Below are 22,283 nucleotides of genomic sequence, written 5' to 3'. Positions count from 1 at the left end.
AAGAGATAGAGATGAAGAAGGAGAGAGTTATAGACAGAGAGAAGCAGTGAAACTACAAAATCAGGAGACAGAGTATCTTGTACAAAGAACAGCAGAGATTGATGTCATTGAACTGACAGTGAGGGAAGTAAATTTTTATAAGACTAGAAAGGTAGGAGGGGGCCTGGATAGGAAGGTATTTGAATGAGAGGATTAGATATTACATCCAGGGAACAAGGAGCACCTAAATGTTTGGAAATGGGGAGGTAACACAGTCAGACTTGTGCTTTAGTAAGATAAATGTAAGTTGAGTGGAAGACGGACTGGAATGAAGAGAGACAGAGTGACCAACCAGAAGGCTTTTCCAAATACCCAGAGTGGGCTTAGACCAGCGTGGCAGCAGTGTCAGAAAGGAGGAGGCATGAATGAGCGATGGTACAAAAGGAGCATCGGCAGGACTTGGCAACTAATTGCATATGGCAGGGCAAAAGAGATAAAAGACTTGTGGATGACACTTAGGACTAGGTAAGACTGGTGGTGTACTCTACAGTAATAGGGAAGTTACAAGGAACAAAGGTTTAGAGAGAAATAAGTCCGGTTTGGGATATATTAAATTTAAGACATCTGCAGAACATCTAGTTCAAGATATACAATAGGAGATGTGAGGCTGGAGGTCAAGACAAAGCATAGGGTTAGAGAAGTAGATCTGAGAATCATGAGCACAGAGGTTGTACTTTAACTGTGGAGCTGATAACATAGTCTAGTGAGATAATATTGAGTGTGAATAGAAGAGAAATCAGGACACACCCTTGGAGGAATAATAATGATTAGTGGGGGAGACCTGAGGAGATTCAGTAAGAGATGCTAGACATGTGAAAGAGCCAGAAAATAGCAATATCATGAAACCCTAGAGAAAAGAGAATATCAAAGGGGAGGTCATGATTTAGTGTCAATGTCTGTAGACCAGGTGGAAAGTAGGAGGATTCAGAAAAGTTCTTTAGATTTGGCAATTAAGGGACAGTTGAATATTTTGGAAAGAGCTGGTTGAGTAAAATGATGAAGCTTGAAATCAAATTACACACTTCAGATGAGAGTCAACAATAGGAAGCAACAATAGCAGATAACCTTCACAATGCTTTTAGCCACCACAGGGAGGCAAACTCTAGAATGATAGTGAGGGTGGGTTAAGTGAGAGGTTTTTTACAAATACTGTGGATATGAGGATGTTTGTATGAGGTAGGGGAGTAGTTAGTAGACAAGAATTGCCTTGGCAAGAAGAAGGGTCATCTCTTTACGTGAGGCAGGGATGAAGGAAGAGACAGGGACAGAAAGAATCTGGGTGATGTGACAGGTGGAGGGACAAATAGGGAGATCTTGTAGGAGGACTTCAATATTTGCAATGAAATATGGGACAAGGATGAGGGATGGGGGAGTTTTGAGGAGGGATGAAAAAGTTTGGAAAAGCCACTATGGAGAGGGGGCTAGAGAATCAAATAGGGAGGCATAAAAGGATTTACTTGCTACAGTGAGGGCCTAGTTAAGATTGTGTAACATATTGTTATGAACACAGTCAGCGTGGTTTCATGATTTTATCCAACTTGATCCAGGATTTCCTGAGTAGGAGCAAAAGCAGTGAATCGGGGGAATAAACTAGGACTGAATCTTGGAAGGGTAAGTTTGGAGATAGTATTAGGGGATAAGAGACTAAACAGAAGAGGATAGAGAAGAGAAATGAGTTAGTTCACCAAGGAATTAAGGAGGAGAGGATAGCCAGGGCAGGAATCATGTTCTTGATTACAGCTGAGGAGTGGAAGTTCTGGGGAGGAGGAAGAACAGAGTTAGGGGGTTGCAAGGCAGAGGGAGAAGAATAATGACTGTCAATTATGATCAGGTAAAGGAATCTAAGTTCACAAAGGTGTAAGTGGAACTTTTGTACGTGGTAGTAAGATCAAGAGTATGACCATCTTTTTGTGTTTCTGAGTTGGACGGGGGCCTTTGGAAATGAATACAGTAAAGAAGAGAGAAGTTAGAGTGTTTGATGGAATATTTAATCCCCTGTTATAAAGAGAGGAATTGTGGAGGAAAGACTAAATCAGAACTTGTTTTCATTAAGGTTTTAGTTAACAAAAACAAAAACTTTGAAGTCTTTGTCACATAACTCTTACCAACCTAGGTCTCTTCCACTGTATACTTCGATGGTCTAAAAAAGTTGGGGTCACACTATTGTACATAAATTGAATTCACTTGAACCAAAAAAAAATCCTATTAAAAAGGAATCAAAAACAAGAGACAGGTGTAGTTACCTTCGCATTTGATAAAGACTTCTTCTTCCTGCTGGCAAGAATTCTGGTCCCAAGATTGAGAAGGACAATGCCATAGGAAGGATTCTTGGCCTTGACAGTTGATTTGGTCTATCCACCGGGGCAGCAAACTTTTTGGGCGGCTCAACACTGATTCAATATTCCCCTTGGCACCACAACTCAGGTGTCTGCAAATCACTGATAGAGTATTGTCACCCATGGGGTTGGAGCAAACTCTACCCCATGTTCCATTGTACAAAATCTCTAGCCATCCAGAGCACTTATACTCTTCACTTACCAACCTGAGATCCAGGAATTCTGTAAATGGAGAGGAAGGTATGGTACAATCAGAGGAGACATTTGTTACCATATTCTCTGAGTCTCATCCATCTGGAAATTGTATTAGGTTCTCTAGCTCTGCTGGGGACTCTCCACTAGATAGACACAGACCTTCTATTTCCAGAATTATTTCCTCTACATTTCTATGCATTTCCCTCTGTCTTGTCTTCAACGAAGACAGGAATGCCTCTACTGTGATTTCACTACTGAGTTTCACAGTTTCAAAATCTGTCTGTATCTCTGAACTACCAAAGTAAAGCAAATCACCAGAAATATTTTGTATACCTATTCTGTGAATACCATTCTACTAGGAAATTAAGGTATAAAGAATACACAGGCACACACACACATACACACACACACACACACACCCATCTATGTATTTGAATACATATATATATATACATACATACATACATACTTCTACACATATCTTCATAAAGGAGGAGACCCACCTGTACAATTATAGGAAATGAATAATATCACCCTTCAGATAAGAGTTCTTATCTTGAAACTGAACTCTAAGGAGGGCTTTGATTGGGGCAGGAAGGCCTCCTCCCTGTCTTAATCAGGTCCTTCCCCTCAGGTCTCTAAGCCCCACCTCCTCAGGGCTCTTATAGGACCCTCAGGGTTAGTGGTTTGTGAGTGATCCAAACCTGAGCAGACGACTCCCACATCCTCTTTGTGTCTGCAGTCATGCCGACCCCAGTGGAGGGAAGGGCACTCCCCTAGATGGGATTCATTTCCAGAGCAGCTAAGTTCATCCAGCCAGATGGGCCCTGATCCTTGTCCAAAGTGCGCAGAGTCCATGGTTTGGAGGGCCACCCCACAGCCCAGCTGCCTGCACACCACATGGGCATCTCTCAAGTCCCAAGAATCATCACAGATGGTCCCCCAGGTACTATTGTAATAGACTTCAACTCTTCCAGAGCAGGGGCCTCTTCCATTCAACAGACGAAGAGATCCATTTTCTACAGGAAGAAATTGAGATTAATTGCCCATTTTTCCAAGGAAAGAGAAGAATTTCCTTAGATTTTCCAAATTTCTTTCTTACCTGCAAAGAGGAAAGGTGTCTTTTCCTGGTCAGACTGTGAATTATTGAATGTGAGGGACTGTGTCTGGTTTCCTGCAAAAAGCAAACACAGCTCAAACCCAGGGTTGGACGTTTTAAACTAGGAATAAGGAATATGTAAGGGATAAGTAAAGTAAATATGTAACTTAAGGAAAAACATTGGATGGAGGAAGCAAATTGGAGAGCCAGGTTGTGAGGGAGGGACAAAGGGATTTCCCAGTTTAAAAAGGCATGTCTTGTCTCTACCTAGTCAAACAGAACTGTTCTCATTGACAGCTCTCTTGTTCCACTCCCAAAGCTCCAAACATAACCTCCACATACAGAGTGCCCTAAAACGTCTGTGACCTTCCATGAAGAAGAGCTACTGACAGAAATGTTGCAGCACTTGTAGCTAAACATCCGTCCTCAGGCTTGCTCACCCTCTTCTAGGTCTAGCATCTATGAACTCTATAAGGTAAATTCCCCTGCCACGTTTCTACCACCAGCCTACGTCTAAACACTAAATCAGAAGGTTTTTACTTGGAGTACATGAATTTATTGTAAAAGGTAACATGGCTTATGGTGAGGGAAATTGAGGGAGTGAGAGAGGGAGAAAAATTGGAACCAAAACATTTTTTAAATGAATGTTAAAATTATCTTTACATGTAATGATGAAAATAAAGTATTTTTAATAATTTAATCTATTTAGTTAGTTTTTAACATTCACTTCCCCAAGATTTACAGTTCCAAATTTTCTCCCCATCCCTCCATTCCCCACACTGCAAGACAGTGTACACTCTGTTTACCCCTTTCTCCAATCTGCCCTCCTTTCCATTACATCCCCTTTCTCTTATCCTGTTCCCTTCTAATTTTTAAGGCAGGAGCAGCTAGGTCGTGCAGTGAATAAAGCACCAGTGCAGGAATCAGGAGGACCTGGGTTCAAATCTCACCTCAAACACTTGACACTCACTAGCTGTGTGACCTTGAGCAAGTCACTTAATCCCAATTGCCTCATCCTAGGTCATCTCAAGTCATCCTGGTGAATATCTGGTCTCTGGGTTCAGATGACTTTGGAGGAGGAGTAAGGCTGGTGACCTGCACAGCCCTCCCTCACTCAAAAAACAAAAGTCAAGTGTGAGTCATGTCATCATTCTCTGATGCCATGGTCCTCTTCGACAATGAAGGACAGACACACATTTTGTAGGGCAAGACAGATTTTTATATCCCATTGCCTGTACGTCTTATTTCCCAGTGGCATGTAAAATCAACTTTTAAACAAATGTTTTTAATACTTTAAGTTCCAATTTCTGTCATGTCCTCCCAACCCATCCATCTCAATTGAGAAGGCAAGCAATTCAGTATATGTTAAACATATGTAGTCATGCAATACTCTTTCTTAACAGTTATGTTGTGAAAGACTGTCATTTCCTCCCCCCCCCCATTTATTCTACTCTTCTTTTGAGCCTGTCCCTCCTCAAAAGTGTTTACTTTTAATTATCCCCTCCTCCCCTTTACCCTCCCTTCAATCATCCCCCCCTCATCCCATTTCCCCCTACTTTGCTGTAGGGTAAGATAGATTTTCATACTCAATTACATGTTCATGTTATTCCCTCCTTAAGCCAAGTCTGATTACAGTAAGGCTCATTCTTTCCCACTCACAACCCCCACCCTCCATTGTAAAAGCTTTTTCTTGACTCTTTTATGTGAGTCCTTTCTCCTCCCTTTCTCCTCACAATATATTCCTTTCACACCCCTAAATTTAATTTTTAAAGATATCATCCCTACCTGTTCAACTCACCCTGTGCCCTCTGTCTATATTTATATAATCCCTCTAACTACCCTAATACTGAGAAAAGTCTCAAGGGTTACAAATATTATCTTTCCATGTAGGAAGGTAAACAGTTCAAGTAAGTCCTTTGTGATTTCTATTTCCTGTTTACCTTTTCATGCTTCTCTTGATTCTTGTATCTGAAAGTCAGATTTTTTATTCAGCTCTGGCCTCTTGATCAAGAATGTTTGAAAGTCCTCTATTTCATCAAAATTCCATTTTTCCTCTGAAATATTATACTCAATTTTGCTGGATAGGTGATTCCTGGTTTTAATCCTGGCTCCTTTGATCTCTAGAATATGATATTCCAAGACCTCCAATACCTTAGTGTAAACGCTACTAAGTCCTGTATTATCCTGATTGTGTTTCCACAATACTTAAATTGTTTTCTTTCTGGCTGCTTGCAATATTTTCTCCTTGAGTAGGGAACTCTACAATATTCCAAAGTTTCCTTTTGGCATCTCTTTCAGGACATAGTCAGTGGATTCTTTCAATATCTATTTTATTGTCAGGTTCTAGAATATCCAGGAAGCTTTCCTTGATAATTTCTTGAAAGATGATGTCTAGGCTCATTTTTCATCATGGTTTTCAGGTAGTCCAAGAATTTTTAAATTGTCTCTACTGGATCTATCTTCAAGGTCAGTTGTAATTCTAATGAGCTATTTCATATTGTCTTCTATTTTTTCATTCTTTTGGTTTTGTTTTATTGTTTCTTAATTTTTCATAAAGTCATTAGCTTCCATCTACTCCATTCTAATTTTGAAGGAATTATTTTCCTCAGTGAGATTCAGGATCTCCTTTCCAATTGGCCAATTCTGCTTTTTAAGGCATTCTTCTGCTCGTTAGCTTTTTCATGTCTTTTGCCATTTGGGTTAGTCTATTTAATTTAAAAGTCTTATTTTCTTCAACATTTTTTGGGGTCTCCTTTAGCAACCTATTGACTTGTTTTTCATTATTGTCATGCATCACTTTCATTTCTCTTCCCAAATTTTCCTCTACTTCTTTTATTTGATTTTCAAAATGCTTTTCAAGCTCTTCCATGGCCACAGACAAATTCATATTTTTCTTGGAGGCTTTGAATGGAGGAGCTTTGATTTTGTTGTCTTCTGTTCTTATGCTTTGATCTTCCTTGTCACCAAAGTAACAGTCTATAGTCTGATTTTTTCCAGTTTTTGCTCATTTACCCAGCAAATTATTTGACTTTTGGGCTCCTTGTCAAGGGGGTTCTCTGCTTCTAGTGGAGAAGAGGGGAATACTGTAAGCCATTAGACCTCCCCAAAATCTGCATGCTCAGAGCTCCAGAATGAGATGCCTCTGCTGCTGCCACCACTGCTGCTGTGGCTGCCACTGTTGCAACAACTTCAGCTACTGCTGGATCCTCTTCCCCCTCCACCACCTAGGCCAAGGCTGTACCATACCACTCTCCAACACATGATTTCCCCACTGACCTTCTTGTCCTCAGCATTTTGTGGTCAAGAAGTCTTGAAATCAACACAACTGTCAGTGATTCAGTGCCTTGAGACCTGATCAGGCCCAGCTTATGCTGGCAGCATGACACAAACTGGACAGTACTCTGCTCCCAGTCCAGCATGATAGATTCTTCCTGTCAACTTTCCAGGCTGTCCTGGGCTGGAAATTGTTCTCACACTATCATTCTTTGAGTTCTACTGCTCCAGAATTTGTTTAGAGTCATTTTATAGATATTTATAGGATTTTAAAGGACAGTTCAAGCAAATCCTTGCCTTCACTCCTCCATCTTGGCTCTGCCCCAAAAATATTATTTTTGGGGGGGCGGAGCCAAGATGGCGGAGTAGAAAGACGCACATACACATAGCTCCGAACCCACAACCCACAGAACGGCTACAGGGGAGTAACTCACTGCGAATTCTGCACCCAGAGGCCACGGAATATCGGAGCGAGGGAGATTTCTGTTCCGGAGAGACCTGCAAACCTCTCGCGGGGGGTCCTTCGCGCTGTGGACTGGGCGCCGGGACTGGGAGCTGAGTACAGCCCTGCAGCGGCCGTGACACCATGAGGAAAAGATCTGAGCGGGCTACGGGACGGGACCTCCAGCGGCAACGCGGGTCCCTCCACCCACAGAGGGACCTGCAAAACTCTCGCAAAAGGTCTGTCGCGCTGCAGACGCAGAGCCCAGCCCAGACCTGCAGCGGCCACGGCTCCTAGAGGTACAGATCCGAGTAGGCTTTAGGGACGGGATCTCCAGTGGCGGCACAAGCCCCCCCACCCACAGGTGACGAGGGTCAGTGAGAGAGTCTCTTGGGCAGGTCGAGAGGGGAGTGAGGTGCCCCCATGGCTCAGGCCCCCCCGGGAGATAGAAGCTGAGAAGCGGCTGCAGACAGGGGCTCCCCAAGCGGGCGGGAGCCTGGATCCATTGTGGAAGGTCTGTGCATAAACCCCCTGAGGGAACTGAGCCTGAGAGGTGGCCCTGCCCCGACCTCAGGACCTGAACATAATCTCATACTGAATAGCAGCCCTGCCCCCGCCAAAAGCCCTAAGGTGGGAAGCAGCATTTGAATCTCAGTCCCCAAACTCTGGCTGGGAGGACCAGGAGACGAGGTGGGTGTGAGGAGAATATTCAGAGGTCAAGCCACTGGCTGGGGAGAATGCCCAGAAAAGGGAAAAGAAATAAAACTATTGAAGGGTACTTTCTCAGAGAAAAGACACTTCCTCAGTTCCTTTCTGACGAGGAAGAACAATGCTTACCATCAGGCAAAGACACAGAAATCAAGGATTCTGTGTCCCAGCCCACCCAATGGGCTCAGGCCATGGAAGAGCTCAAAAAGAATTTTGAAAATCAAGTTAGAGAGGTGGAGGAAAAACTGGGAAGAGAAATGAGAGAGATGAAAGGGAAGCATGAAAAGCAGATCAGCTCCATGCTAAAGGAGAACCAAAAAAATGTTGAAAAAATTAACACCCTGAAAACTAGACTAACTCACTTGGCAAAAGAGGTTCAAAAGGCCAATGAGGAGAAGAATGCTTTCAAAAGCAGAATTAGCCAAATGGAAAAGGAGATTCAAAAGCTCACTGAAGAAAGTAAATCTTTCAAAACTGGAATGGTACAGATGGACGCTAGAGACTTTATGAGAAAGACAGATATCACAGAACATAGCGAGAAGATTTGAAAAATGGAAGATAATGTGAAATATCTTATTGGAAAAACTGACCTGGAAAATAGAATCAGGAGAGACAATGTAAAAATTCTGGGACTACCTGAAAACCATGATCAAAAGAAGAGCCTAGACATCATCTTCCATGAAATTATCAAGGAAAACTGCCCTGAGATTCTAGAACCAGAGGGCAAAATAAATATTCAAGGAATCCGCAGAACACCACATGAAAGAGATCCAAAAAGAGAAACTCCTAGGAACATTGTGGCCAAATTCCAGAACTCCCAGGTGAAAGAGAAAATATTGCAAGCAGCTAGAAAGAAACAATTCAAGTATTGTGGAAATACAATCAGGATAATACAAGATCTAGCACCCTCTACATTAAGGGATCGAAGGGAATGGAATAGGATATTCCAGAAGTCAAAGGAACTAGGACTAAAACCAAGAATCACCTACCCAGCAAAACTGAGTATAATACTTCAGGAGAAAAAATGGTCTTTCAATGAAATAGAGGATTTTCAAATTTTCTTGTTGAAAAGACCAGAGCTGAAAAGAAAATTTGACTTTCTAACACAAGAATGAAGAGTACCATGAAAAGGTGAACAGCAAAGAGAAGTCATAAGGGACTTACTAAAGTTGAACTGTTTACATTCCTACATGGAAAGACAATATCTGTAACTCTTGAAACATGTCAGTATCTGGGTACTGGGTGGGAGTACACACACACACACATGCACACATGCACACATACATAGAGACAGAGTGCACAGAGTGAATTGAAGAAGATGGGATCATATCTTAAAAAAAAATGAAATCAAGCAGTGAGAGAGAAATATTGGGAGGAGAAAGGGAGAAGTTGAATGGGGCAAATTATCTCTCATAAAAGAGGCAAGCAAAAGACTTATTAGTGGTGGGATAAAGAGGGTAGGCAAGAGAAAAACATGAGGTCTACCCTCATCACATTCCACTAAAGGAAAGAATAAAATGCACACTCATTTTGATAGGAAAACCTATCTCATAATACAGGAGAGTGGGGGACAGGGACACAAGCAGGGTGGGGGGGAGGATGGAGGGGAGGGTATGGGGAGGAGAATGCAATCCGAGGCCAACACTCATGGGGAGGGAAAGGATCACAAGAGAATAGAAGTAATAGGGGACAGGAAAGGATGGAGGGAAATATAATTAGTCCTATACAACACAACTAGTATGGAAATCATTTGAAAACTACACAGATTTGGCCTATATTGAATTGCTTGTCTTCCAAGGGGAAGGGGTGGAGAGGGAGGGAGCTAAAGAAGTTGGAACTCAAAGCGTTCGGAACAAATGTAACGTTCTTACCACTGGGAAATAAGAAATACAGGTTAAGGGGTCAAGAAAGCTATCTGGCCCTAAGACAGAGACAAGGGCAGGGAGGGAGGATAGAGGAGAGAGCAGATTGGTCACAGGGGCAATTAGAATGCTTGAGTTTGGGGGGGGGGATAAAAGGGGAGAAAATTTGTAACCCAAAATTTTGTGAAAATAAATGTTAAAAGTTAAATTAAAAAAAATAAATAAAATGAGCAAGTTGAACTAAAAAAATAAATTAAATAAATAAATAAATAAATTGACTCCCAACTGAATGAAAAAAAAATATTATTTTTTAAAAATATATTGAGAACTATATTTCAATATACTTGATCTCTTATTTGTGTAAAGAGGCTCCTACATGTAGCAAGTGCCAATGTGTAGAGAGGTATGTGTGTGGTGAGGCCTCATGTATACAAAGGGTTTCCCCTCATACATGAAACATGAGGGTGTCATTGTGTGATTCAAATGTGTGGAGGAAGAACAGATATCTCAAGCCCTCCTCTCCTCCTCTTGTAGTTCAATCATTTCAGTGGTGTCCAACTCTTCCTGACCCCTTTGTGTGTTTTTGTTGGCAAAAAATACTGGAGGGATTTGCCAATTCCTTCTCTAGATCATTTTACAGAGGAGGAAACTGAAGCAAACAGGATTAAGTGACTTGGTCAGGGACAAGTATCAAGTCTGAGGTCAAATTTGAACTCAAGTCTTCCTGACTCCTGACCCTCCACTCTTTCCACTGACCAGCCTAGCTCCCACTCTACCTAGCTTCTTCCCTTTCCCTTCTCCAAGGGAGACTTTAATCTCCACCAGAACTGGAGCAGGAGATTGGGTTAGATCCCACCCTACTCTCCTGAGAGAGCAGAGGTACCAGGCTAGAATTATTTTTATCTGCTCCCTTAAAGATTGTTAAACTATGCATCATTATCAGGTTCAGTCAAATTTCTGATTGTTCTGACTTTATTAGGAGGGGGTGATCAGTTAAAAGCATTATTCTCAGAAACAGTACCAAGGTTACACCAAAGGTGGCTATGGCCCAAGAAAAGTCGAGTCTCTGCTCCAGAGGGACAAATATCTCTCTTGGACTAGGTAGGTAGGAATTCCTTCTTCATCTAGCTCAACAGTGAAACAATTGAGCTTTTCAAATAGTAGGTACCTAATAAGTGGTAGAAGTTTGATTTTCCTAAGAAACTAAGGAAAAGGAAAACATAAAAGGAGAAGTTCTGCATTTTTACATTACTAGAAATTCTCAAGATAATGTTAATGTAGCACAACTGAAAGGAGTATCCACTAACTCCAACCGGTTTCTAAATTTCTCACCTGGTCTCTGGGACTTTCCTAGTGAGGGGATTAGAATAGCACATGGTAATTGAATTGAGTGAACTACTCTGACTCCAACTTGTGATTCAATTCTGGAGCTATCTAGATTATCTTTCTATTCACTTATGAATCTAGTCCAATTTCTGTCTTATGAGAAAATTTTATTCAATGATGGGAATTGTGAGAAAACTTTATTGCATCTTTTGAATCTCATCCTGCATGGCTGGGACCTGGACCACTGCTACCTGAAGATTAACTAAGGACCTAGGTTAGGCTGACTACAAACCCAGTCAAATCCAAAGATTGAGGCAAGGAATTTTCTGACAAGCAATTCTTATGTTTTCTCTAGCATATTACTATTCAATAATTATTGCTTCCATGTTCTTTTGATTGAATGCAGACACTATGGGGGCAGTGGGACCAGTGTTTTTCTGATTTCAGGGAATTGCCCCTATTTGTTCTCCCCTGCCCAACTTGGAAAGCTCCTAATATTTCTTCCAATCAGAAATCAGACAACCAAATTTTGTATTCCTGTTAATTGCTTTCTTTTAATTACTCAGTTTCATTTCATTGTTTTTAAAGCATAGAATTCTGTGTCCCCGATATTCTTAGTGCCAAGCTGAGAAAGACCACTGGTCTTGATTTGTTTAGCAATTGTCATGTATTGCCTAACCAATTGATAAGCTTTTGAGCTAGAATCTTTGCTTCCTCAGGCATTTCATCATTCATACAACTCACTATCTCTTCCCTCAAGTTTTCCCTCACTCTCTGGCTGACCTGTATGGATCCAGTAGATACCTTCTTTCTCTTGTACAATCTTGCTTTGCTGAGCCCTGACTTGACGCTTTACCCTGACCTATTTGTACGTCTACTGTGAAGCTTTTACCCTCATTCCCTCGTACTACCTCTAACAAACATACAGAGAAGATAAAATAGTGTAATCTTTGGCTGAACGTCTATTTGCATAAGAATCTATTCATTGGTGCAAATTGATTTCATGAGATGAAATTATTGAGAGCTGGAGTGCAGAGAGATCCAAGTCTTTTGGCTAAGGTTCTCTCTTACTTTCTGACCAGGATCTCTCTTTTCTACAGGTATCACCAACTCTGACCTCATGAAATCAATTTCCACTAATGAAGAGATCTTTTGCACATGGGCCTCTGAGGCAAGGGTTGCAATTTTCAAAGAAAAAAGTCCTGGAATTGTACTCTTATATGGCTATATCATAGTACACCTAATATTGAATAGTGTCCCAGTATCATTGATCTTCTGTAATCTATTCTGTCCTGGTAGGTTGATCTTACCATCTTGCTACCAGTAAACAAGCTTCATGTGAATTTAGACAATTCCTAATACTTCCTAAGTTTGTTTGTTCTTGTTCTTTCCTAACAATGTCCATGGCCAGTATATCCCTGTTCGCTATTAGTACTACCATTAGCATAAGTCTACACTTTCCTCTAAAGTAGTTGATGGACCATAATACATCTTCCCCACCTGAGAATTCCCAAAGAGAAGTTATGAATGAATGATAAGATATATAAAGCAAGTATGAAAAAATTCTATACATAATTCCAAACAATATGGGTAGGACTTTTCACACTTGCTGTCAGAGAAAAGATGCCATGGCTCCCCTCTGGATACACTTCTATACTTTTCCTTGCTGCCATTAGCAATGCCATCACCATCCCATCACCTACAAATATACTTTTAACCCAAATTAGAGTTTCACCTTCACTCACCTGAGCAGACCACAGAGGCAACTTTTCCTTTGGAACATTGAGAAGTCCCCAGAACAGTCACAGAACAATTCCATAAATGAGACTCAGTCCCTGTGCAATAAAATGTATCTCCTGTCATCTGGACACTTCCTGTGCCAAAATCAACATATTCTGGAGGCTTCATGGCAATACCACAGTGGAGCTGATGGCAGAGAACGTTGGCATCTGCCAGATCCCAGTGGGAGTCACAGAGAGTCCTCCAGGTCCCCAAAACTTGGATCTCCACTCTTCCTTCACATTGGGAGCTTCCATCCATCAGACGAAAGTCTGTGTACCCTGGGGAGAAGAAGACAGGGCTTTAGGAAAGTGATTGTGCTTTTCTAATATCAGTATCCAGTAAAATGTGGGAGCAGGATAAAACCACTATGTAAATTTTACTTGAACAAATGACGCCAGCATCCATGCTGTGACTGCATTTTCTCTGTGGAAGTGATACTGTGGGGCACAATGAGAGAAGCGGTTCACTTCCATTACATTGGAATTGTTTATCCCAGATCTGTCCATTTCCTCTTCCAAAGTGAGCTCTTTTCATGATGGAGACTGCAGTCCCACACTTTAACTCAGCACAGATGACTTTGGCAGTAGAAAGCATAAAATTCCAATCACAGATTGTGCTCCATTTTTCTCTTGAATAGACTTCTACCCTCCCATTACAGGGACCATCCCCTGCTTCCAGCTTGACAAATCCTGGAAAGATAAGAAAGAACTCCAGTACATCACAATGAAAGCCAAGATTTCTTAAATGAGGAAAGAGATACAATTAATCATGCGAGACTCTTTCTGGCATTTTCCCAAGGGAGAAGAAGCAGAAGAACTTTCCTTAAATGAGCACATGACAGTTAACACCTTGGAAGCATGTTCACTATGATTGAACCTGAAATAAAGCTAAATCTGCTGAATTCCTGACAGTCTTTGGGAGACCATATCTAACATATGTAGGGAAATATAATGCTGATACTCTTTTAGGGAGGGGAGAGGCATGTGGAAATAGGGGAGGGTGTGGGATGCATCTCATGCAAGGAGAAAAACTAGACTCATATATCTCAATATTGGAGAAGTAGCCATCTCCTCTTCCCCAAGAACCTCATTGCTCTAAATAAGTTTTCTTATATTTTTAATTTTCTGGGGCTTTACTCATCTGATTTTTTCCTTTATTTTCAGATAACTGATATAGCCTATATTTGGAATGGAATTGGAATAGCCTATATTTCAATTACCTTGAGTTTTTTTTATAAAGGGCTAATGAGATGTCCAAGATTGTTTGCATAATTCCACATTCTTTATTTCAAGTTCAGTTTCCATATTTTTCTATGGTTAATTTCCTGCTACTTCTCTATTATTTGAGAACTAGGACTCAGGCACTAAGAAATAAGGACATTTGACACATACTCCTTTAACACTGTGGTAAGCCATGAAGTCCCACTACCACAGTAAGAAATCAGGGTGAATACAAGAAAGGAATTTGTATGTTTGAAATAAAACTACCAGTATAAAAATAATTAACAACTTTAGCAAAGTTTCATATATAGAGATTTGTGAATTGTGGGGTCAGACCACTATTATTCTGGCAGATAGACATTCACAGACACACACACACACACACACACAGAGGCAGAGACAGAGGCAGTGAGAGAGATAGAGACAGAGACAGTGGGAGGGAGAAAAAGACAGAGAGAAGAGAGAGATAAAAAGAGATGCAAAGAAAGTGAAAGAGAGAAAGAGAGAGGAAAATAGTTGACATTTGTGCTGACTTGGAAAGGAAATAATCATTTCTGCCAATGAAACTTTATATTAAGATTTGATAATCCTGCTCTTTACAAACCATTCTCCTCAATCTGTAAATCTGGAACAAGTCCACAATACTTGGACACTTGACTAAGTTAAATCTCTGACATTTGCTACAGAGATTTTTGTGGATATGATGATGAAGAGAAACTTTGTGAATTGGGCAAAGGAAAATGGTGTGAACGGAGGAGATATTGGTTACCAGAGAAATATTTTTAGAGGGGATCAGAAAACCTTCCAATTTTTAATGATCAGAGAAAAATGAACTTACAGGAGGAGCCCCAAATCAATCTCTAATGGGCTACACCATGAAAACGTAGTTGGTGCAGGTTAATTTTATTAGGCCCCCTCACCCAGAGGAATGGTAGCAAACTGGAGGTAGAGATAACTGGAGGAGATGATTAATATCAGTTCATGAAGAACCAACTCTAAATGATCTCTCCCAAAATATACAGTTAACCTTGTCACAGCTACTCACAATTGATACACTCCCATTTGCTAGGTTTATTTGCCTTAGAATGGAGACTCTATCTCCCTCTATCTACATTTATGCCTTATTATAAATCTGTACAACTGAGGAGGTAGAGTCAAGATGACAGAACAACAAGAATCAGCAGATAGAGTTTCCCTCAAAAAAAAAAAAAACTCCTCTAAGAAGATGTAAAAAATGAACTATACCAAATCCTCATAGAAAAAATCTAATAAAAAGTGAGGATGAGACATTTATTTTCAGTTTAGGTCAGGAGAGGGAAAGAGACAAAGAAATCTTCAGACACTTTTCTAGCCAGCAATTTGTAAGGCATAGAGCACTCCAGAGAAGAGAGAGGTTATTTGCCCCAATATTCTATTAAAACAGATCAGAAAGGTTCCCAAATCCCCTACATATTCTCTCCACAGTACAAGCCTGGCGAGAGTTCTGGAGGACAGAAGCAATATTGTAATTCTGTGTTCAAAAATTTTCTAGCAAATTATACTTGCTTGTCCATGTAACTTTGTGGCAGTCAGATAACCTCACTGAATTTATACCTCCTCCTTTTTAAAGAGAGATGATGACCATCCATTTTACTTTCAGTTCTAAATTCTATGACCTCAGGATCAGATTAGAATTTCACATTGTACCTGTGGAAGCTACATTTCTATGCACACTCTAGCCCTATATTCTCCAGATCAATATCTGTTCTCAGAACTCCCAACTCCATCTATGTCCTTCACACTCACCTGAACAAATCACACCAGCATCCTCCTCATGAATACATCTATCCTCAGCACTTGTTCTTTTGCATTTCCCCAGAGAAGATTCCTTTCCTGTACACTTTACCATCCAGATGATACCTTTTCCTGGGCCAAATGTAGCCAATTCGAGAGTAGAACCACAGCCCAGCTGCTGACAAACCACATTACCACCTGCTACATTCCAACTGTCATCACACACTGTCCCCCAGTCACCATTTTGCCACATTTCCACTCGTCCAGAGCATTGAGTCTCTCCTCCGCTGAGTCGGACATTTTCTGCATCTGGAAAGGAAGCAGAATACCCCATTACACTCCCAGCTTAGAAGAAAGGAACCTCTGAGAGCTCCAGGTACAGAGAGGGAAGAACTGAGATACCTATGCAGGGCCTAGAGGTTGGGGAATCAATTTTCTTCTTGCACATTGTGTTTGTACAAAACTGTTCTCATGCTGTCTCCTCCATTAGACTTTGAGCTCCTTCAAGGCAAGGACTACTTTTTTGTCTTTCTTTGTATCACCAGGGCTTAGTATAGTTCCTGGCACATAGTAGTTGCTTCAAATATGATTTTTGATTTTGTATAAACAAGCTGTATATAAGATGAAGTGGATACCTTTGGAAAGGCAGAGCCAAGGTGGTGGAAGTAAGGCAGGGATTCATCCAACCTCTACCAAATTCCCCTCCAAAGAACTGTAAAATAAGGCCTCAAAACAAATTCTGGAGTAATAAAACCAACAAAAGCACTGGGTGAAGAAATATCTCATTACAAAAACAACTTAAAATGTTGGCAGGAAAGTTCTGTCTCAAGGGCAAGATGGGAGTGCATTCCTCTGTATGCCATACTAACAAATGAGGGTCTGAGACTTTGCATAAGGCAGTAAGTACCAGGCCATACCCAGTACAGTGGGCTTTGAAGGCAACTGATTTTTAATAGTGTCTTCTGGATCTCTCAGCCCATAGATGATAAGTAGGTCGGACAACTGGTGAGAAAGACATTACAAGAGACTCTTTTCTGGCACTGGGTGTAGGACCCTGTTGCATTGTCCATACTCAGTTCCAGGTCATGGTTGTAGGGCATGGAGGAGCAGTACATTGCAGGTCCAGCCACAGGGCACCTGGAACTTAGTCAGAATTCCAGGGCAGTAACTGTGGTCATTCACAGACCAGAGTACAGGCCAGGAGAGGAGAAATGTTTCAGAAAGTGTTCCCTCCATGCTGGGAGCAGAGACCAACTATAACATAGAGTTAAACATCAAGAAATAGACTGGAAAATAAATAATCACCTATAAAAAAAGAAGAAGAAGATAGCAGAGTGGATTAAAAACCAGAATCCTACAATATGTTGTTTACGCAAAATACACGTGAAGCAGAGAGACATATGCTGAGTAAAGGTTAAAGACTGGAGCATAATTGATTTTGTTTCAGCTAAAGTAAAAAATGTAGAGGTAGCAGTCATGATGTCATAGCAGAAGCAAAAATAGATTAATTAAATGAGATAAGCAAGGGAATTACATCTTGTTAAAAGGTACTATGGACAATGAATTCATATCACTACTAAATATATATGCACCAAATGGTATGGCATTGAAAATCTTAAAGGAAAAGTTAAATGAATTATAGGAAGAAATAAATAATACTATTCTACTGGGGGACCTCAACTTTTTCCTCTCAAAATTAGATAAATCCAACCAAAAAAAAATAAGCAAGAATGAAGTTAAGAAGTTGAATAGGTTCTTAGAAAAGTATTGTGACAGATTTTTTTTCCCTCAGCAGTACATGACATGATAGAAAGAGTAAACAATTTCATTTAAGAGAATGACGTTGAGACAACGTATCAAAATTTAAGGAATGCACTCAAAGCTTTATATGCCGAAGGGATTACATAAGCAAAATAGAGAAAGAAAAAATCAGTGAAGTGAACATGGAACTAAAAAAAGACTATAAAGAAAACAAACTAAAATCCACAATTAAATCCTAAATTGGAAATCGTGAAAACCAAAACAAATATCAATTAAACTGAAGGTCAGAAAACCATTAAAAAAATAAATAAATTTAGGAACTGAATTCGCGGTGTTTGGAGTAGAGGGACAATAAAACAGATAAACCATTGACTAATTTGATTTTAAAAAGACAGAAGAAAACCAAATCACCAGTCTCAAAAATGAAAAGATTAAATTCACAGATGAAGAAGAACAATGCATACCATTAGAGGAAGACTGAAAAGATAAGACTTCTGCATCCAAAACCTCCAAAATAAGTATGGAAATGTCTCAGGTCATAGAAGACCTCAAAAAGGATTTTGAAAATCAAGTAGGAGAGGTGGAGGAAAAATTAGGAAGAGAAATGAGAGCGATACAAGAAAATTGTGAAAAGCGAGTCAACAGCTTGCTAAAGGACACCCAAAAAATGCTGAAGAAAATATCACCATTAAAAAAATAGACTAACTCAAATAACAAAAGGGGTCCAAAAAGCCAGTGAAGAGAAGATAGCTTTACAAAGCAGAATTAGACAAATGGAAAATAAGGTTCAAAAGCTCACTGAAGAAAATAGATCCTTAAAAATTAGAATGGAGCAGATGAAAGCTAATGACTTTATAAGAAACCAAGAAATTACAAAATAAATCCAAAAGAATGAAAAAAATAGAAGACAATGTGAAATATCTCATTGAAAAAGTAACTGACCCGGAAATATATAGACAGAGGGAATGGAATGAGTTGAACAGGAAAGGATGATATCTAAAAAAATAAAATTAAAGGGTGAGAGAGGGATATATTGAGAGGAGAAAGGGAGAAATGAAATGGGGTAAATGATCTCTCATAAAAGAGGCAAGAAAAAGCTTTTTCAATGGAGGGGAAAAGGCGGGAGGTGAGAGGGAAAAAGGTGGGAGGTGAGAGGGAAAAAGTGAAGTTTATTCTCATCACATTTGTCTTAAGGAGGGAATGACATACACACTCAATTTGGTATGAAAATCTACCTTACACTATAGGAAAGTAGAGGAGAAGGGGATAAGTGGGTTGGGGGGATGATAAAAGGGAGGGCAAATGGGAGGAGAGAGTAATTGGAAGCTAACACTTTTGGAGAGGGACACAGTCAAAAGAGAGAATAGAATAAATGGGGGTCAGGATAAGATGGAAAGAAATATAGGTAGTCTTACACAACATGACTATTATGAAAGTCTTATGCAAAGTTAGACAAAAATAGTCTATATGAAACCATTGCCTTCTCAGTGGGGATAGGTGGGAAGGGAGGAAGATACAGAAGATGGAACTCAAAGTTTTAGGAACAAATGTTGAGAATTCTTTTTGCATGCAGCTGGGAAATAAGGAATACAGGGAATGGGGTATAGAAATTCTATCTTGCCCTACAAGAAAAGAGAGAAGATGGGGCATAAGGGAAGGGAGGGGTGTGATAGAAGGAAGGGCAGATTGGGGGAAGGGATAATCAGAATCCATGGTGTTGGAAAGAGTTGGGGAGAAAATTTGAAACTCAAAATTTTGTGGAAATGAATACTGAAAACTAAAAATAAATAAACATTTTAAAAAAGACTAGGTGACTGTGGGAGGATAGTGGTGTCCTCCATGCTAATAGGAAAGTTACAAAGTTGGGAAGACTTAGGGAGAAATAATAAGTTCAATTTTGGACATATTAAATTTAAGAGTCTACAGGACAACTGGTTCAAGATGTTCAATAGGAAACTGGAGATATGAGAATGCAGGTAAGGACAAAGGGTAGGCTTAAAAATAGATAGACCTGAAAATAAACTGAATAGAAATGATCATGCAACACAGTGGAGTTGATGAGGTCATCAACTGAAATACTATAGACAATGTAGAGAAGAGAGCCCAGCACATACCCTTGGTGTGGGGGTGACCTGAGGAGATAGAGGAGGGGATATCAGACATACAGGAAGAAAACAGGAAGCAGCAGGCTCATGGAATCCTAGAGAGAAAAGAATACCAAGGAGAAGGTGGTGTCTATGGTTACAGAGATGTTTTAAAATATGAGAAATGAAAAAAGTTTATTAGATTTGGCTATGAAGAGACCTTTGGAGAGACCCCTTTCAGTTGAATGAGGAAGCTGCAAGTTAGATTGTAAAGTAAATGAGATGAAAGATAGGAGAGTCACCTTTAGTGGATATAATTCACAAGGATTCCATCCACCATAGCTCTGGGCTGGAGGGAAATTTGGATCAGGTTCCGAGGAAGCCTTCTTTGAAAAGTATCAACTGAACCATCAGAAAATAGATGGACAAGGGACCTTAGGAAATGGTTTGATCAACTGTACTTTGAATATTAATCAAGCACATCAAAATTCAGGCTATTGCTACTCTTCCTTCAAAACAACTTACTACAACATCTTCCAAATTGATCTCTGTTCCACCAGTCTTTACCCTTCAATCCATCCTCTAGGCAGTTGCTATGCTGACCATGACTCCACCTTGCTCAAAAATCTCAACTGTTTCCTGTTTTTACTTCTGGAATAAAACACAAATGCTTCTGCATGACATCTGAAGGCCTTTCCAATCTAGTTCTAGTTTATCTTTATAGAGTGATTTCAGATTATTCTTTCTCTTTCAGTCTATGTTGTAGTGACACTAGACTACATGCTATTTCCCCTAGATGGTATTCAATCTCACATATCCTTGCTTTTGTATTTCATCCCCCATCCCCTCTTTATTTACTGGTGTCTCTTAGAATTCCTAGATTCCTTCACATTTTACCTCAAACTTCATCATCCTGATTTCCTAATCAACCCAATTCTTACAACTTTTCTACCTCTACAAACAGCTGCTTTAGGTCTACTCTGTATACATTTGCCTTTCCTTGTCAGTGTGTATGTTTCCCTTCCACCACTAGTTCTTTATATCTCCTACATTTCCCTGGCACAAAGCAGGGGCTTAACAGAAGTTTTAATGTAAAGATTATTGGTGGGAATCCGCCCTGTCTTGTCTCCTGAATACATCTAATCTTTGCTTTTTACAAATGCAAAGCTAAAGTAGTATGTGCATCCTTTCTATCAATGAAATAGGAATGGAGCAGTAGGGAGCCAAGACAGATACTGGGAGAGGGCCATGAAGTATTTAACATTTCAGAGCAGGAAGACTTCTTATAAAAATTCATCCAAGATCCTTGTTTTAGACAGGACAGAATAACTAGGTTGAAAGTGGTAAAGTAACTTTCTGTAATTCACATCACTAGTGATAGATCCAAACACCTCTCAATACAGTCATTCTTATTTCCACTATACCTAAGAATTCATTTTATGAAGGGTGTAAGTTACTAAATTCCTTACCATGGGAAGTTTAGCACAAATGAAACCAGTGAATTCAGGCTTACTGAGCAGCTACTATGAACAGGGCTTCACATTTCTGGGAATATAAGAATGTATGTTAAATACTAAGCTCACAAAGGAAGATTATAATCAATCCCTTTGGGATCATGAAATTAAGAAATAATTAGAGGAATTTAGGGACACCTGAGCCTCTAGCCAGATCCCAGCTCCACTCTTCTCCAGTTATTTCAGTGATTCTGGGTATACTTCAGGTGGCATTATTTGTTCTCTGATTCATTACCTATAAAATAGGGATGGGATTGACCAGTTCCTTAAATGCTGGGAGGAGTAATTCCAGAGAGAGTTCAAAGCTGCCATTGGAGCAAATTATCTGTAAAACACTTTGGCTTAGGGAGGAGTGTAAGATCTCATATTTACACTGAGTATTACAGGTCTTAAAAGCACAAGCCCTAGATTGGGGCTCAGATGTAGGCAGCAGGTGCAAAGCTATTTAGAACTTGTAGTAGCTGATCTCAGTATTTTTCCTCTCCCAGTCAGAGAGGCCATACAAAACCTTCACGTTATTTCACATACTAGCAATTATCTCTCAACTAGTCGACTCAGTCCAAACCAGCGCAGACTAGACACAAGCTCTTTTGTCTAATAAACCAAGTGACTAGATAAGGACATCTCTAAGCTTGCTTCATATTTGAAGTCTTCCTTTCATATACTCACACATGGAATTTGAGACATGGTAATGATTTGAAATTTCCTTTAGTCATTTAGAAGGGTGGCATGTCAATGAGATGACACCCCAGAGCATGCCAACAGCAGCAGATCAATGAGCGAAAATGATTCAGCCATGGGTTTTCTACTGTTTTCTTGACTGTCTCCCATATTAGAAGTCAAGTGAAAGATTAGACCATTCCTGGGAC

General features: G+C 40.1%; 1 protein-coding gene across 1 annotated transcript in view; it reads right to left on the bottom strand.

The window, feature by feature from the left end:
• The window catches only part of LOC140522729 (antigen WC1.1-like), a 41,007-nt gene that overhangs the window by 8,483 nt on the left and 10,241 nt on the right, over nt 1-22,283 (bottom strand). The window contains exons 3-8 of the mRNA XM_072638029.1: nt 16,068-16,364; nt 13,443-13,751; nt 13,026-13,340; nt 3,673-3,744; nt 3,275-3,589; nt 2,283-2,597 (exon numbers count right to left, since the gene is read on the bottom strand). Coding sequence (XP_072494130.1) covers nt 2,283-2,597; nt 3,275-3,589; nt 3,673-3,744; nt 13,026-13,340; nt 13,443-13,751; nt 16,068-16,364 — 1,623 coding nt within the window. The remainder of the gene's footprint in view (nt 1-2,282; nt 2,598-3,274; nt 3,590-3,672; nt 3,745-13,025; nt 13,341-13,442; nt 13,752-16,067; nt 16,365-22,283) is intronic.

Source organism: Notamacropus eugenii, chromosome 2 (genome assembly GCF_028372415.1).
Source record: "Notamacropus eugenii isolate mMacEug1 chromosome 2, mMacEug1.pri_v2, whole genome shotgun sequence".
Classification (NCBI taxonomy): Eukaryota; Metazoa; Chordata; class Mammalia; order Diprotodontia; family Macropodidae; genus Notamacropus; species Notamacropus eugenii.
Note: the sequence above shows the minus strand (reverse complement) of the source record. Positions and strands in the feature narration are given on the sequence as shown.